Here is an 18,403-nt window from a genome sequence, read left to right as displayed (position 1 = left end):
ATTCTCGCGGGAAACGCGAGCGACGCGCCTCTCTGACGCACTTCCGGGGCGCCGGAACAGTGGGAGACCGCGCCGCGCGCTTGGAAGATGGTGGTCACCAGGTCTGCGCGGCCTCAGGCCGGGGTCCAAGCCACGTCGGCTGAAAGCTCCCGGCAGAAGGTAGGAGATCGCAAGTCTCCCTCATTCCTCCTCACGGCTTCGCAGAGCGTCGTTCGTGGAGGTGGCGGCGCAGGGGTGCCGCGGAGCGCGGGGAGGTGCGGCAGAAAGGACCCCTGCTTGCGGCGCGCTACTGTGTACCGAGCTGCACGCCAAGCCTGTAGCTTCCTTTTCATACCTCACTAGGGTCTTCAGTCAATGCTTAGCGTGGATTAGAGAGATTAGGTAACTTGCTTTGGGTAGTTCAGCTCCGTAATGTAGATGCACAGAACTTTTCATCTTACTGGTAACACCGTGTTAAGGAGGATTAATTTGAGCCACCAAGCGTGAGCCTAATTTAGCTGCTTTGGAGAAGGCACCATTTTCACTTGGGACGGCTGGCGGTGGCTCCGCAGCACCTCCTCTTGACTTTGGGAGGGCTGCGGTGAGGTCATTTGGTGACTCAGTGGCTCTAGTCTGCTGCCTTTGATGCGGCGATGAAGGGAAGAGAGCATTAATTCACTTAAGTATGAAAAGGTAAGGGGAGCGACCGATTCTATCGGGGGGGGGGGGTATGTTCCTAAACATATTTTTGCTCAGTTAATAGTCCCTTTCTTCCCTTTTCCCCTATACGTGTCGGAATGTAGGTCCACCTAGCATATGTAACTGGAGAAGATTTTCTTTTTCAATTACTTATTTTGTTCCCTAAAGTCAGATCCTAGGCGTAGGTGATGCTAGTGAGGCAGTGCCTACAAATGCAAAGTCAGATTCAGTATTTAAGTTTTGATTTTTTTTTTAATTGTGGGCGGTGATTGTTGTTGTTTTGTATTAATCTTGTATATTGAGTTCCTTAATGCCCTCTTAAAATCTGCTTGAGGGGAGTGTCTCGCTCACTCTGCCCTTGTCCTAGCCCTACCTAAATTACAATGTATTTTCACTGTCTTACAGAATTCTGCTGCTAGAAGAATTCAGACGCATCCAAAAGGCAAGAAGGAATTTCCATCTGAGGATCCTAGAACTGCTGAATCACAAGTCACTAGGAAACAAAGTCCGGCTCCTAGAACCAAGATGAGGAAGAGCGGAACTACAGGCTCATTACCGGAAATGAACAAACCTGCTGATGGAGAGATCTCTGAAGCAGAGTCAAACTGTTCTTCTGTGTCTGAGGTCCAGGGTCCCATTTTAAGAGTAACTAGGAGAAGACAGATCTTAGTTGCGGGCACCCCAGTGTCCAGTGTAAGGAAAAGGATGAAAATAACTCCAGTAAAGGAGTCTCATACTGAAGAAGTCTCTGAAGCAGAATCACATGTTTCGGGTATTTCTAGAATTGTGCCTCCCACAGCAGTAACTCCAAGAACCAGAAAAAGTAAGGCTAAATCCCTGACAAAGCCAAGCCAAGAATCACATATGGAGGCTATTTCTGATGCTGAGTCATCGTGCTCAGACATTTCTTCATTTTCTGGAATTGCAACGAGGAGAAGAACAAGGAGTATGCAAAGGAAGTTACAGGCACGGACCGAGGAGAGAGACACTAAGACTGTACTTGGAAATGGAAAGCAAGTCGTAAACACACCTGTGGGTTCAGAGGATTCCGATACCAGGCGAAGTTCTCGTTTACTAGCAAGATCTCTTTCTCAGATAAAGAAGCCAAATTTCTACAACAATGAAACATATAAGGACTTTGAGGATGATTCCTTCTGTGAAAATTCAGAAAAAAACCTGAGAGTGCAAAAATACCAGTGTTTTAATATGAGAGAGGAAAAGCAGGACATTGTTTCACCTTTCAGAGAAGTAACAAAGCAGAGTTGTAAGAGTTTAGATGCAGAAGCCAAAGGAATAATAGATGAGGGAAAACAAACTAATGAGGAAGATTCTCAGTTGAAGAGTCTTTCTGAACATAAGGACACTAGCCTTCCACAGTTGGTTTCTCAAAGACATTCAACCCCTGAAAATAACAAAACCACATCAAGGCCCTCAAATCTGGACTGTGAGGCTGTGATGAGATCATTAGCTCAAACATTTGCAGTTGTGGAGGTGGACAGATGGAATGAAGAGAAAAAGAGCACCATGAAAACAAGTGACTGGACAGAATTTGGTGATGGTGGTGGTAGTGATGAAGAAGAGCACACAGTTGTAGGTGTTAGTGGAGACGTGAACAAAGAAAGGGATGTTGATTTTGTGTGTGATAGCGAACTGTATAAACTTGAGCTGAAAACATCTCAGGATAAAGATGATTCTGTTTTATTAGTTCTCAGCAGTGATGAAAGCCAGCAGTCCGAAAACAGTGAGAATGAAGAGGACACTCTGTGTTTTGTTGAAAACAGTGGTCAGAAGGAGACATTAAATGGGAACTCAGAAGATACGTCACGTGACAAGGCATTGTTTGTAATTGACACAACTCCTGGATTGAGTGCTGATAAAAATTTTTATTTGGATGAAGAAGACAAGGCAAGTGAGGTTGCCACTGAGGAAGAAAAGGAAGAGGAGGAGGAGGAAGAGGAAGAAGAAAGTGAAGAAGAACCATCAGAACATGACAGTAAAGATAATGAGTTTAGTGATGAAGACAACTTACTAAACAGCACAAAATCTAAACTGTAAGTTTTCTCTTAAAAGTAAGGTTTTCATACATATTTCAAGTGGCTAATTTACCATAAAAATATTACAAAGCATAGGAGTTGAGAAAATTTGCCTTGGGTTCTTTATGGAAGAGCTTTTTCATCCGGCACCTCTCATTGGGGTGTTATAAACCACCTGTTAAAAGACTTTCCTGCATGATTGTTAAGAGCAACATGACAGGGAAGGGGAGGAACTTTTTTTCCTATGTGTTGATTGTAGAGAAATTGAAAACCAGAGAAGAGCCTGAGTAAAGTAACACCCTGTAACCCCATCTGCCACTCATTGCAGAGCACTGTTTGGGGCTGTTTGTTTTAGTCTTTTTCCATTTTGTGAGTTTGTTTTTCCTAAGCACAGGTCCCAGGTGGCAGCCTATCTACTGGAAACGCAGGTATCCTTGGTTGGGAACTATCCATTAACAGGTGCCCAGTCTTCACTCTAACCAGAGAGAGCGCTGAGGCTAGTCTCAGGTGTACTTTTTTTTTAAAAGCCGCTCTCCTGTTTGGGATAATTGCAGTATACACTCAGAGCTGAGAATCACTGCCAGCGCACTGCAATTTAATGACTTCACGTTCCAGTAGAGGTAGATTATCAAAGCTTTCAACGGCTCCGTTTATATGAGTAATTAGGGAAGAAAGTGACTATAAGTCTGGGTGTCCTTGCTTATAAAAAGGACTCTTTGGTAATATAAAGTAGAAACTCTCATTAGATAAATACAGCAGAAGCCCAAGCCAACTGCAGAAGACTGTGATTTGGTAGATCTCGGGTATGACATTAATCGTTTTTAAAAGCTCATGTGGGAAATACAGATGTTCTCTGCTGTTTAAAACTCACTGACTTAGAGGTACTACCAAATGCCTTTAAATTGCCCAGAAAAACATTCCAGGTTTGGATAACTTGGAAATTTGCAATTGAAGAACCTGTCTTTTTCATTAGCAGATCAAAGGCTATGTGCATTTAACTCACTACCTTTACATGAAGTTGAGCTAAATTGCCAGATGTATTTCCTCCTCTTTTCTTTATAAAACCCCTTTAAGAAATTTATTGGCATATTATATGGTCTTAATCTTCCTTAAGGAAATCTGAGGAATAATTTGGATGTGCTCCCCAAAAGCTTTTTTAATTCATTATTCATCCCGTAATTTGCTTCTAATTCAAAACACAGTCTCAGTTGTTTCCACTCTGAATTACTTGATCTTTAAGTGATCCTTTCTCTTTCAGTCTGAAGTTAACGAGCAGCAGCATAGACCCTGGCCTAAGTATTAAGCAGTTGGGTGGTTTGTATATTAATTTCAACGCAGACAAGCTGCAGCTGAACAAGAGAACCCTAACACAGATCAAGGAGAAAAAGAAAAATGAGGTAAGTTGCACAGTGTCCCCCACTGGTTTTCATAGAGTTAACCAGTCACTTCTAGAAATGATTAGTCCTTGGTAAGAAACTAATCTTCCTACTATTTTTCCTACTGTTCTCCTTTTTTCCCTTTTTCCAGAACAGTCATCATAAAGCCCTAGGTATAAAAGATGACACTTGAAGGCTAAAGTAACGTAGGATTGGTGTTCCTCTTCTTGCACCCACCGGTTAAGATCCCAAGGACTGTGTTTTCTTTTTCTCCTCTTTTCCTGCTATACTTTTAGTTCTTAACTGTTCTGGACTCTGTTGAGAATCTGAAAGCTGTGAGTGCCCACCTGCCCCCATCAGGTAAAAGAGCACATGTGCACACAGACTTAAATTTGTACATATAATTTCAGAAGAATTTACAGGGTAGGTAACCTCATCCAAACCCTCAGTTTCAGCTGCCCCCTTGCGTGGCTTCCATACCTGAGGTAGTTTCTAGCCTTGCAGCCTGCGCGGGTCTTTAAATCCAGGCGCTGTTGTTTGTTTATTCAGGGGTGCTCGGGCACTTGACCTCACTAACTGCCCTTCTCTTCCCTGCCTGAAGCAGCTTCTCCGTTTGTCTTCTTCATCCTGGTTAATGATACCAAAACCTGTTTCCCTTTTACAGTCAGTCACTAAGCCTAGGGGACGATGCTCCTTACCTCCTTTTGGCTCCTTTCTACCCCACTGTCACTTACTAGTGACATCTAGTTAATTTCCATCTAGACGACTGCAATGTCCTCCTTACTCTTTCTTCTTCGAGCCATCCTCAATTGTCCTGCTAGGCTTCTCTTTGTAAAAACACAAATCTGACCATGATATTCTGTTTAAGTCCCTCAAAGTTTCCTCAGAGCCTTCAGGGTGCCTCTGCTGCTCTGGCTCTGACCATCCATCTGCTGTGTCCTTCCCACTGAAAACAGCTCTAGTTCCCTGAACAAACCCTACGCTTTCCCAGGCCAGTGCAGAGGTCGTAGATCACCACCCTTGGGAAACTTTCTTTGACCCTGGTCCTTCCCCCACCTCCTCCCTGCTTCTGCAACACCTAGTATAGATGTAAGTGATCATTGATCATGTGGTGTCACTGTTACTTTACTGTCTTTTATCTTTCTTTGTATTCCTAAAACAGGACTTCTCAGCGTCGGCAAAACTGATGTTTTGGGCTGGATATTTCTTTGTTGTGGGAGAATGTCCTGTGCGTTGTAGGATGTTCAGCAGCATCTCTGGCACCTACCTTGTATAAGGAGGTAGCGTCCATCCTCCCTGGTGCCCAACTCCCAACACACACACACACACACACACTCACTCACTCACTCACTCATATACACTCATTCTTTCTTTCTCTCTCTCACCCCAAAAATGTTGTCAGATGTTTCCAGTTGAGAACCACTCTCCTAAACCCTAGCATAGTACTTTATACACAACTGGCTCTTAATAATGTCATGCTCTCTGAGGGATCCTTCAAACTGTTTTGAGAGCTAAGGAGAAGTCCTCTTTAGTCCTTGTACTGAGGGTAATGACTAGTTACCCTGAGATTCCTTTTAGTCACACTCACAGTATTGACAGTATTTAATCATCCTAGGCAACTAACAATGAATGCAGAAGACATTTAAGAAAAGATGAACAGATTGACTACATAAAGTTTTGTAACTTACGCAACTAAAAACACGTTAAGAAAGACAAATAAAAGACCATGGGTTAATACCACTAAGATACAAATATATTTCTACAAATTAATAAGAACACAACCCTATATAAAAATGAAAAAGAACCCGCCAAAATACAGGCATTCCATGGAAGACATGCACATACACAGAAAGGTGATCCACAGCAAATAGAAACATCCGTGAGGCACCGGCGACAACACAGAGAAAGATAACACCCCACGTCCCAGTGCTGGCCGTGGGAAGAAGAGGGAACTGATTGACTCGTGGTAGGAGTTCAGACTACTTGGATGTAAGGCAGTTTAGTAGTACCTATCAAAATCTAAGTGACACATTTTGGAATCAGTTTTATAGAAACAATCACAAGTATGCAGAGATGATGTTTACACTGTTCAGTGGAAAAAAGTTTAACGGAGACCTTTAAACTGAGTATCCAGAAGAAAAATTGTGCATAATAGCTATTAAAGGTAATGAGGTCGATCTGTGTATGAACTGACACTGAAGGAGCACCTCTGATATGCTGAGTTACAAAAAGCAGATTTGCTTGATGGAAGGATCTCATCGGTAAAACATAAAAAGCGTATGTTGTTCAATGGACATCTATACCGCTGTTCTCATTAACAGTCTAGCCAGTCTCCTCAGATCACAGGCAGCCGTAGTACCAAAGTTATAAGAACTCATTAAAGCCTAGTCAGGTTTTTCAGGGAGTTTAAGAACTGTTACGGCATTGCATCTGTTGTCTTTATTTTCCAGTTGTTTGGTGCTGGTAGCTGGTTGCGAACCAATGAAATGCAAGCGGGCGCATTAATGTGAATCTGGTGTGTGCAGATTCAGATTAGAAAAAGAAATTTGAGGTGAATGTTGATTTTATAGAGTCCCTAAAGTAATCCTTCAGCTTGTCTCCTAAAGCGTTTTTTGATACAATTTACGAATTTAAGGACAGGAACACTTTTGCAGTAGTATGTCTAACTATGAAAAAAGTTAGTATTTTTGGAATAGTCTTCAGTGTGGAAGATACTTCCTTTATAAGGCAAAAATGTTGAAAAAATTATGACATTCCAGCATTATTTTCAAATTAATTTTATATTTTTGTAGCTTCTGCAGAAGGCCATCATTACTCCTGATTTTGAAAAAAACTACTGCATCCCACCATATAGTGAATCAAAGCATCAACTTCAGAAAAAACGCAGAGTGAGTACAGTGACTTCTAGTGTTAACATGTGTTTGACTATAAATGTGTTCAGTGTGTATAATAAGTACATTAAAATACGTTTCCAAAGACAATTATCACACATATCTAAGAGCCCATAAATTTGGTTCCATAAACACACCTCACGGATTCTTACGAAGTTGAAAGTACACGGAGGGGCACCCGTAGGTACAGCTCCTTCTTTCCTTCCTTGAGAAGTGGCAGCCAGCACACGAGGGCACTGCCATGCCTCTTGGCTCACAGACCCTGCTCACGGCGGGTCAGGAGCTCTGCCGCAGGCTGTCGTCAGGAACTGAACGTAACTGGCTGAGAACACTGGTCTGTTTCATCTGCTAAGTGAGGGGGTAGAAACCATCTTCTATAGTAAAATATATGGGTTACTTCCATCTGCCATTTTAACCAATAAAAACTAAAGACGTTGTCAAGAGAGGCTGGAGGAAATTTGAGCCTGGTGCCCCAGTAATGTCTTGTCGCTAGTATGACTGGAGTGCGCTGGCTCACGGTAGACACTCCGTAATAGTTGTTACATGAATGAACAAAGGTAAAAGTAAGCAAATAACTTGCTAGGAGTTTTCGAAAGAATAGGATTTTTTTTTTTGAATTTTAAAAGTAATACCAATTGCTGGACTGTTGAAGTGAGTAACTTTCTGAGACAACTAAAATAAATGAGTGAGTAAGTGTTAATGTTTATGTATAAGCTCCAGAAGTAAAAATGTTTTTATATATCTTGTGTAGGCTACTTTAGACAATAAAAATTGAAGCTGTGGGTTATTGTCCCATCAAGTTGGCAATTCTTACTAAGATAGAAAGTAAATTTTAAGGAGCCCTCATGGAACTGATAGTACTGTGCCTAACTTACCAAGAAATCACTTTTGTGATTTAATTCCTCCTTAAAATTAGAATTTTCTGTCTAATTGGTTTTGAAATTTGAATTTCAGCAAGAGCGACAAAAAACAGCAGGTGATGGCTGGTTTGGTATGAAGGCACCGGAACTGACAGATGAACTGAAAAACGATCTCAAAGCGCTGAAGATGCGAGCGAGCATGGACCCAAAAAGGTTTTACAAGAAAAATGATAGAGACGGCTTCCCCAAGTACTTCCAGGTATGAAGCAAACAGAATAAGGATAGTGACGCTCAGTGGACTTTAGTTTGGAAAGCACTGTAGTGATCTGTTTACTCTTAAAATAAATGCATGTTTCCATGGCTTAGCCCGTAAGATAATGGCCAGAACCCAGCTCAGACAGCCAGCACTTGCAGTGGCTTTCCATGTGGAAAGACCGCGTTCCAGATGGCGGCTAGGTTTCCCGCTCAGCTTTCTAGAAGTTACGGAGCCTGTAAGATGGGTGTGTCCTACGTAAATAACATGAGCCCGACGAGCAAGACCCCTTGCGGGGTGGAGGGGGGAAGAGGGGTCATTTGTACCAGACTCTTCTTTTTTTCAAGGTTCTTTATTCTGAAAATTAGAATTGGTTTCCAAAGTGCTTCCAGATTAAAGTCCAGTGATTCACCCTCTGGCTCTCAAGTTCATTCCTGACCACCTTTCTTGTCACTCATGGATTACTGTAGTAGTCCTTTGCCTGCAGGTCTGCTCTCCCTTTCAGTTCCTCGCTCACATTGTAGCCATTCATCTAGTCTTTAAAAAAAGCAATCTGTTCATGATACATCTCTGCTCAGTGATACCAAGATATCATTGGGTGGTACCTTCAATGATTCTTCATTACCTGTAGGATGGAAGCTGTGCTCCTTAATGTGGCCCTCTGCAGTCTGCACCCTGGCCAGCCCAGCAACCCTTCTTTCGTCACACAGCCCTCTTAAGCTCCAGCACGCTCAGCTCATTCTTCTGAGAATACGTGCAGACTGGTCTTGGCATTCTGACTTTGCATGTGTTTGGCTCTGCCATGTTTGCTTGGTGAAGTTTTACCCATACATCCAAGCTAAAATGTCATCCTTTGTGAAACCTGTACCTCCAGTAGGTAGAATGGGTCACTTGGTTTTCAGAGCATCTAGAGTGTGTCTTCCTTATATTAGGTTATGTTTTAATTTTTTAATTGCGTGTCCATGAGTCTTCTATAAGACCCTAGACTCCACACCGGCAGGGACCAGACGTTCTCTATCTTTGTTTCCCTCACACTGAGCACAGTGCCTGGCACATAGCAGACACTGAATTTTACTTGGTTGAATGTATGAACAAACGCAGAGTGGACTTTGAGAAGGTTCTAAGCTGGCAGCATTTATGATAATCTAGGAGGTCAGATAGATAGGTAATAGAATTTATGTGTCAATTTTATTAAATTGGGAAACTAAAAAGATTTATTTTTATCTGTCTCACTTTTCTCCTCTAGTTACACTGTTCATCAGGAAGTTGCTCTGTAGCACTAAATTATATAAAAGGAACTTCAGTTTTATTATAACTCTAATGAAATGTCAGGCCCAGTGCAGACTGAATAAGTGATTATTTTCCTTTGAAAATGGCAATGCTAACTTCAATATTGGTAAAATGTAAGCTTTGTTTTCCATTGCTTTCTGTAAATATCCTTTGTTAGTGCTGCCCTGAGATACGCAAGGAACTTGGCCTTCAGGTGTTGCATGACTTACTTCAGTCAATCGTTTGTAGGTTGGAACCATTGTTGACAATCCAGCTGACTTCTACCATTCACGAATTCCCAAGAAACAAAGGAAGAGAACTATTGTGGAGGAACTGCTGGCTGATTCTGAGTTCAGAAGGTAATGGAATTTATGTTTCATTTTATAATATGTGTGCTTTCCTTTAGAATTTTCATAAACTTGAAATTTTAGGTAACTTTTAAACGTTTTGCACAGAATTTCTCAACAGCAGCACTGTTACGTTTTGGATGGGGTAATTCTTTATTTGGGGACTGTCCTGTGCACTGTAAGATGTCACACAGCATCCCTGGCTTCTATCCACTATTTGCCAGTAACAGACACACCTCCTCCCACCCCCAATTCATGACAATCAAAAATGTCTTCGAACATTTTCAGGTTTTTATCCTCTGTGGGACATAAGCATTCCCAGTTTAGAACCAGTGATTTACAGGGAAGGTGAAAGTATTTGACTGGCTAGAGGAGAACAGGCCTGCAAAGGAGACTGGAAAAGAACAGCCAAGGGGGTTGAAGAAAACCAGGAGAGCACAGTGCTGTTAAGTCAAGGGAAGGTAACGCTGTGAGCAGGTGTAAGCCGGAGCGGGAGGGTCACAGGAATAAATGATGCTGAGAGCGCCGAGGAGATAAGAACTAAAAACTTCCTTTGGATTTAGTACATGGAGGTCACAGCAACCTTGGCAGGAGGAGTTTTAAGGGAGGGATGGGGAAGAAGCCAGACTGGAGAGGACTTGAGAGTGAGTTGAAAATGAAGAAACAGAATTACTTGGAGAAGTTTGGTTGTGAGGAACAAGGGCGAGGTGGATGTGGATGGAGTTGGATTTTTTTTTTTTTTTTTTGAGCTGGGAGAAATTTGAGTATGTTTCAATGTTCTTGAAGTAGGTGCGTATATATTACAGATTTAAAAGCATCCTCATATAGAAACTTCTGCTGAATTTCCAAAATGGCTTAATAGCAAAAGTGAAAATACTTATCAACGGTTTAAAAAATAATGTAACATACAGGCATGAAAAACAAATGTAACCCACGTGTCCTGTAAGCGCTTTAAAGATTGTAGGAATAAGCAGCACTCTTTTCTCACTGCTCTCTCCTTGGAGATCTCATCCCCACAGAGTTTTGATTATCATCTGTATATACTGCCAGCTTCCAAATGTGTAAGTCTGGTCTGGGTCTCTCCCAAGCCCAGACCCACGTAACCAGCTGCTGCCTCAGAACATCTTATGGGCATCCCACAAGCCCCTGTGGGAGCTACCTTGTGGTCTCTCCTGACCCCGGCCGCCCTGAACAATCTAGTCCGCTCCCAGTGTTCTGTATCTCATGACCGAATGGCATCCGATCATCCATCCATCAGGGCAAGTCCTTGACACTCCTCCCTTCAGTCCCATGTGTGGAGTGTCAGAGTCCCTCCCATTTTCCCGTCTCTGAAGCCTCTCTCTTTCCCTCCTTCCCCACAGAGGTGTGGTACAAGCTGATCGAATCTTTGCTTGCCTAAGTGTTCACTATACATTGGTGATAAAAATTGACCTACGCTTTGTAATGTTCACGACAGCAGTGTCAGAAATCACAGCAGTGTTGGTGCTTTTGCTAAAAAGTCATCTTAGAATAAGGAAGTTGAGGCAGTAAGCTAGAAAGTTAGTAGACTGGAACTCATAAAATTGCAGGTTAGAGGTTATCGTGTCGGTTCATTGCTTCCCGTACTCCCATCACGGAATACCATCTCCACTGTGCTTGCCTTCTCTGTATGCTGCCTACTTTGTTTTAAAAGGAAACTGTATTACTACTGAAAATGAGTTTGTTGACATATTTTTGCTAATATACATTAAGATAAATGCATCTTAACTTATGATAAATATGATAATTACATTACTTAAAATGAATATTGTCTGTCACACAGATTTACACAGCACACCGTGTGAAACATTCCACTAGCCCATCTGTCCATGGAATGTTTTAATCCTTACCACAACGTGCTCCTTAAGAGGTTTTCTGGCCTCTAAATACCTTGGGATAAGGAACTCCACAGAACATCTTTAACTATATGTTCATTAGTAGGACTGTCCTGGGACAGTAGAAATAAGCGTAATATATAGGAGAAAATGTGCTTTCCTGTATTGTGTATATTTGGTTTTGTTTCATTGTTAATCTAACCTTAGGTTTGTTAGAAAGTCTGTAAATTTTGCTGCTGACTTCTTGTGGCACTGAGTGAGCTTAAAGTTGTAAAAGGCCTAAATAGCTTCTGTTTTAATGAGAATATTATCTAATCCCCAGCTTTAGTAATGTGTAACAGATTTATGTAACAGTGAAAGTGTTTTAGAACAAAGGAATTTTTACAGAATTTTTAACTTTTCCTTAGTAACTGAACTGAAAGCCCTTCTTTTACTGAAGCTTCTAATTACAACATCATTATTTTTCTGCAGTTGTGCTTCTGTGTTTCCAAAGCCCAAAGGGTAATAATAGTCTCAAACAGCAATTCCTTGGTCTGAGGATGCCTTTTTTTGGGGGGGGGGGGGGGGATGCCTTTTAACTCTTAAATATTATTGAAGACCCAAAGATTTCTGTTTTGTCAGTTACAATTATCAATATTTGCCAAATGGAAGTTAAACTTAAGAAACCTTAAAAATATGAATTCATTTAAAAATAATAACTCATCACACATTAACATTTATTTTCATGAACAAAACAAAAATAATTTAGTGCAGATCTCTTTACTGTCTGGCCTAAAGACAACTGGAGCCTCCCATCTGCTTCTGCATCAGTCTGCCATGATACCACACTTCGTGTAGCCTCTGAAAAACTCCACTATACACTCTTGAGAGCATAAGAGTGAAAAAAGCAACTAAATGCCTTAGTATTTTTGTAAATATGGTTTTTACTTAATGGACACCTTCAAAGAGTCTCATTCCCACATCACATTCTGAAAACCATTTGTGATATATTTCTTAAGGTTCTAAGAAATATATTGTATTTTCAAGTAAGTGTAGACCTTTGGTTTTGCTTAGTTCTTATTTTAAATTTTCATCCCACAAAAATATTTAAAGCACTTGATACCATCTGGTAGCTGATGTAGTGCATGGGTCTCTAGTGGCTGAAGGTTTTCAAAAGCCTCCCTTCCCATTGCCATTTTTCCCTTACTAGACTGCAGACTATGAGGGCAGGGGCTGTGGCTGTCTGGTTCACAGCTCTGTCCCTAACTCCTGTTAGGGCTCCTTACACATGGTGGAACTTAGTGCAACTGTGATGAATAGTGAAAATGCAAAAAAAAAAAAAAAAAAAAAGAAATCTCCTCGCCCCCCCATCCCCTCCCCCCCATAAAAGGTTACATTAACATCTAATGTCTGGTGTCTCATATACTTTTTGGTTTTTCTTTTTAGATATAACCGAAGAAAGTACTCAGAGATCATGGCTGAAAAGGCAGCAAACGCAGCAGGAAAGAAGTTTCGAAAGAAGAAGAAATTTCGCAATTAAGATTCACCAGGCAAACCACAAAATTTTACACCTCCTCTGTATTTATTTACTAACGATGTTTTGAAAAGTAACATCACCACCACATAAATTAACATAGGCTGATCCTATTTATGTAGAGATTTCTGTTTGGAAAAAGTTGACTTGAGAAAGGATCAGTCATGTGCCCCTTGGTATATCTACAAAGATCCACTCGTGCTTAGACCCTTTGAGGGCAAGAAATGGAAAAGAACTTCACCGATTTAAAGATAATTAACTTTTTTGTAAAGTTTTCAACCTTTGGTTATTTAAAGAAATTTGAATTAAAAAACATTTAGAAAGCATAAAGTTTGCTAACATATTCACAAAACTTCAATATGATCAAACATATATAAACAGTATTATAATTATTATGTAGAGGTATGTGTGTTTAGGGGGAGATGGCAGATAGATAGGAAATGGCCTGTAGTTGGTTGCACATGCAAGTCCAGAAAATTGGCGAAGCTGGGATACAGAGATCTTGTTGGCCAGTATAAAAGTCATAGTTGAAACCAAAGGAATGATACAAGTGTTCTTAGAGCAAATGTATGTTAGTGTATGACCAGAGAACTACATGAAGCTATAAAAAGGACCTGAAAGAGAGACTGCCTAGAAAGTCTGGGTCAAAGTTAGACACAGGAGAGCTCTTTTCCTTCCTTAGCAACTGAAACAGGAGGAGAGAGATTTTTACCCAGAGTCAATGATAGGATTAAAGCAATATAATTTTAACTTGGTCAGGAGGCAAAGTGGCCCGACTCAACGTCATCTCCAGTGGCAGAAATGTGCATCCTGGCTAAGCTACACAGGGCACCCAAGGAGCGATGGTCACTGCCATTAATACGTCTTAGCGAGTTGTTGCTTCCTTTATGTCATTATTCATGGGATGTCCTATTTTCCAGCATACTGCTTCCTTAGTATTTCAGTAAATACTTATTTAGAAGTCTCCTTTATTGTGTTTACTGCTTGGGATCAAAAGCAAACTAGTTAACAGAACTGACAATGACATTCATAGGTGGAGTTAGGGAAGCATCTGTGTCTGTTCTTTTATAGAAAAGCTTTCATTCCAAGAATATTAAGTTTTGCCTTCTGGGTAAAATAAGGACCTGCTATGAGAAAATTAAATACCAAAACAAGAAGAGATAATAGTTAATTTACCCTTTATACGTTCTTCCAGAAGGAGACGTTGTTAGAACATTTCTTCAACTTACACTACCATGCTATAAGAAGACTCAAAGTTGTCAATCATTGTGTATGGTGTTTCTCTGCAGACAACTGAGGACTTACCCAGGTTTTGTCAGACTCAAGGTGGGGTCAACTTTTTATCATAACTTTTATGCTGATTTCTCACTCCTGAGTGCTAGAATAGGTTGAATTATCTGGTACTTCAAAACTGTAGTTATGACAGATATTTGCAACATGATAGTGTGTTTTACAGGGAAAACAAGATTAGTGACCTGTGATCTTTCCCACACGTAGCATTCAAGCCTTCTGGATTAGAAAGCAGTGATGAGGAGAGAGAACTGAACCTAGGTGCCAAGTCCAGCTCGCACACCCACCTTAGAGGTCCTCACAGCAAGTGTTCTGAGGACAGGTGACCCTTGAACAACACGGGGGTTAGGGGTGCTGAGCCCCACACAGTTGAAAATAAAAAACTTTACCATAGGCCCTTTGTGTCTACAGTTCCGCATCTGAGGGTTCAACCAAGTGCTTGCAGATCATGCAGTACTGTAGTGGGGGCTTGCTGAGAAAATCCGCGTGAGTAGGCCCGCCCAGTTCAAACCTGTGTTCAAGGGTCAGCTGTATTATAGTTATATTTTAACATGCTCTTTTTTGTCTCCATTGATTGGTTTTTTAATTGTATGTATTTTTGTAAGCCACTTAAATAATTTGGAAAAAGGAGAGAGTTCTTAACAAATGTAAAATACTTATCAGTGAAATAAACATTATTCAACTAAAAATCATTTAAAATCACCTTAACATTTATTGTAAGGAATTAAAACTGGTAAGATGTATGGCTTCATCTCACATGTGATCTTCACAAATTTAAGTCGTCAAAACTGAAGAGTATCAAAGTAGAACCATAGGTAAAGATCAGAAGGACGTCTCAGTACTCCTAGCCTTCTACAAAAATGTGTATTTGAATAATGGCTGTATCTGTCTTTTTTTAAGCAAAGCAACTGTTGAGAAAAGTTTAGTGACTGGCTTATGTCACTAAACTCAGTTCACTTACTGGAATTATTCTGAGGCTTAATGACTACCAGATGGCTCCTCTTCTCAACTGAAAAGCATTACAAAGCATACAGAGTGCTGGTACGGTGTGCTAGAGAAAGGAGGGCCTTCGTGATACCTTAAGATCTTGAAAGATTTCCAAAATGCTTTTAAGACAGCTTATTAAGAAAAATCTGCAAAGTTATTTTTTTTTAAACAGGAAATTAAGGAAAGGAAAATGAAGGTGGAAGAAATTAGGAAGCCAACAGTGGATAAAGGTAAGCTCTGCGCATCCTGGCATCTAACACAGAACATGAGCTCTGTGTTCAGTGTTTTAGTGCAAGATAAAAACAAATCAGCTGCTTTAGAGAAACACTACATCTGTTATTAAGACAGGAGAAAATGTCTCATGGGTCCCTGTAACAAGGATGTCACACTACAGGCGTGCTTGGCTGTCCAGAGGATATATGGCAGGGTTTTAAAAGGAAGGAAAAAAGAAGGAAAGTCTGTATAGAAACTAATAAAACCTTGAGTAATGGGGATAAACTCAAGGGATCCCACTCTCAGAGACAGCAAGTTACAAGAAAACATGGAAAAAGTTTTCAGTGCCATTTCTGGGGTATGTGCAGGTACTCATTCATTTCAGTCTCTCGAGCAATGACAGTACTGTTCAGAATAACTACAACATTTTACTGAATGTTTTCAGTTGAGGATGAAACAAAATGCTTTTTAACCAATTCCCCACACATCTGACTAAAATGTCAAATTCAGGTCTTATTGTTAGTCAATTTAAAAACAAGAAATGTTTCCAGCTTTAAAGTGAAGAAGGAATGCTTTCAATTTCTAGTAGCGTCCAAGGAGCAAGGTCAATAGCATGACCTGTAATTAAATGCCTTAAGCAGATGAGTGCTTTATCAAAGAACTGGAACATCTCAAACCTGTGAAAGGCGAGCTCAGATGTAACAGTGGAGGAGACTCTGAAATGGAAAAGGCTGCCAGTAAATACTGAACACCAGCCGTAAGAAAGGCAGAACTACTTGAGATTCAGGTGGTGGGTGGCGGATGGTGTACATCCATCCCAGCTACTGCTGCACAGCAAATTATCCCAGAAGTCAGTGACTCAAAACCACCACCATTTTATTACGTATCTCGTGATCCAGGGGTTCAGGGCTTGGCTGGGTGACTTGTGCTCTACTTGGAAACAAACGCGGTCACTCGGCGGTTACTGAGCTGGAGCTGAGTGTATCTGGAAGGTCTAAGACATCTCCTAACGTGGCTGACAACTTGCAATATTTTCTTTTAAAAATAAGACAACTGAAATTTTTCTTCAGCTTAACAGCGGTATAGCAAAGGAATTGCTATAAAACCAAAACATGACTCACACTTGGTGTGGCACTGAAGGCTCAGTGTGGCTGAGTGGGCTCCATCTGTAGTACTTAGGAAGTTCTACTCTTCCCCACCTGTCTCCTTCCTCGTCGCCCCTCCTAAGGGAAGAGGAGTTACTAACCAGATTGCAGTGAGCCCAAGCTATTCATTGGGCTGTGTTTTTACAAATGAACATGACTGCAGAAACCACGTGCAGTCACTCACTCTTGCCCTCTTAGTGGGCAGGCCTGCCATCATCTCTTCCAAGCGAGGTGGGGAATTAGACCTGGGGCTTTCCTGAGCCAGACTTTCTCTATTCAGGGTAGGGGATGATGGGACTCTGAGTTGTTCCGTTGCAGCTCACCTGAGCAGGCCTGCGGTCAGGGCGCTCTTCTAAAGCTACCATGTGAGTGGTGCTCTCTTTTCCATTGGCTCATCTTCCTTACCGTTACAGCCTCCTTGGCAGGATTGCAATGCAGAAACCGGTACGGTTCAGGCACCAAAATCCTGACCTCAAACCGCATGCAACATAACAAGTTCTGTTCATTCTGGGGGGAAAAAATGGATATGAAAAGTATGGTTAGATTTAGCTCAATTACCATATGAATTTCAGCTATCATGCAGTGAGGAATACTACAAATGCCTTAGAAAGGTGTTCCTTAACCTTCTTAAACGGTAGGAGAGAAACGTGCTTGTAGTCATCCATATGGAAAAAATGTATGTGAAGTTTTGTCCTGTCCCTCCTACATCTACTCCTTCACCCCCCATAACTAAGAGAAGTTCAGAGAAGTAACAAACTAAAACAAGAGACAAAAACAAGATACACATTGTGGTTAACAGACTTCTATATCTTAAGGTAGAATCAGGAAGACTTATTTTTTCCCTTAAATGTATGTATGTGCGTGTACACACATTTATAGCTGTACGTACACATGCGCCAAAGTACTATGAGACAGTGAGCTGGCAGAAGAACAAATCATAGCTTAATTCTGGAATGTGAAGCTCATCAAAACCTTGGCTGATTTACCTGTAACATCTGCCCTTCCAGCCAAATCTGCCACTTTATCTGACTTCAGCTGTCAGCTGCGCGCACCTGCCAGGAGCGGGGAGGGTGTCAAATAGATGAAGGGATATTAAGCTGGCCCAGTGCCTTTTCCCTGTGCTTTGGTGACTGCTGGATGAGTCATGATTTAAGCCCTTTTTACAGATTTTACCTGACTATATAGTCCTTTAGGGTTGACTCTTGGTTTTTCCTTTAGTGAAAATCACTATCCTATGATTTAGCCAAAGGCATCAGAACCAAGATGCCCCTACAGTTCCCTCAAGCTCAGAATCACCACTTCCAGTTACCCGACTTCCCACCCCAATCAGTCACCATCGTGGGCTTGGACTCATACCTGAAACTGTTCAGTGGTGCAGATTCTGAACTTGCCAACCTTCTCTCCAGTTCCCTCTAACCCAGCCCTGACTGCACTTTGGAAGTACTTGAGGCGGCTCCACAAGCACTGACCCTAGGCCCCACCTGCAAAGCTTGTAAACTCGCAATGGCAAGCACGTCGGCGCCTCTCGCGCTCTCAGTCCTCCGCCTGCGTCGTGTCGTCCTCCCCGCTGCGCTGCCTGGACCCGCCGGTCAGACATTTCAGAAATGCTTTGTATATCCTACTATTCTCCTTATTCTTTTTTTTTTTTTCTTTCCCTGTAGCTCTCATCTGCCAACCCAGCCGAGGAAACACCCA

General features: G+C 41.4%; 1 protein-coding gene across 1 annotated transcript; it reads left to right on the top strand.

Moving 5' to 3' along the window:
- The first annotated feature begins 33 nt into the window (after positions 1 to 33).
- Positions 34 to 15,052, top strand: DNTTIP2 (deoxynucleotidyltransferase terminal interacting protein 2). The gene is made up of 7 exons (XM_010975523.3): positions 34 to 159; positions 1,084 to 2,729; positions 3,970 to 4,108; positions 6,880 to 6,975; positions 7,933 to 8,097; positions 9,610 to 9,719; positions 12,986 to 15,052. The coding sequence occupies exons 1-7, from the start codon at positions 88 to 90 to the stop codon at positions 13,077 to 13,079; spliced, it is 2,322 nt and encodes a 773-aa protein (XP_010973825.3). The 5' UTR covers positions 34 to 87; the 3' UTR covers positions 13,080 to 15,052.
- Positions 15,053 to 18,403: the final 3,351 nt, after the last annotated feature.

The sequence above is a fragment of the Camelus dromedarius genome, chromosome 9 (assembly GCF_036321535.1).
Source record: "Camelus dromedarius isolate mCamDro1 chromosome 9, mCamDro1.pat, whole genome shotgun sequence".
Lineage (NCBI taxonomy): Eukaryota > Metazoa > Chordata > Mammalia > Artiodactyla > Camelidae > Camelus > Camelus dromedarius.
The sequence above is the reverse complement of the archived record's forward strand: the minus strand, read 5'-3'. Positions and strand labels throughout refer to the sequence as shown.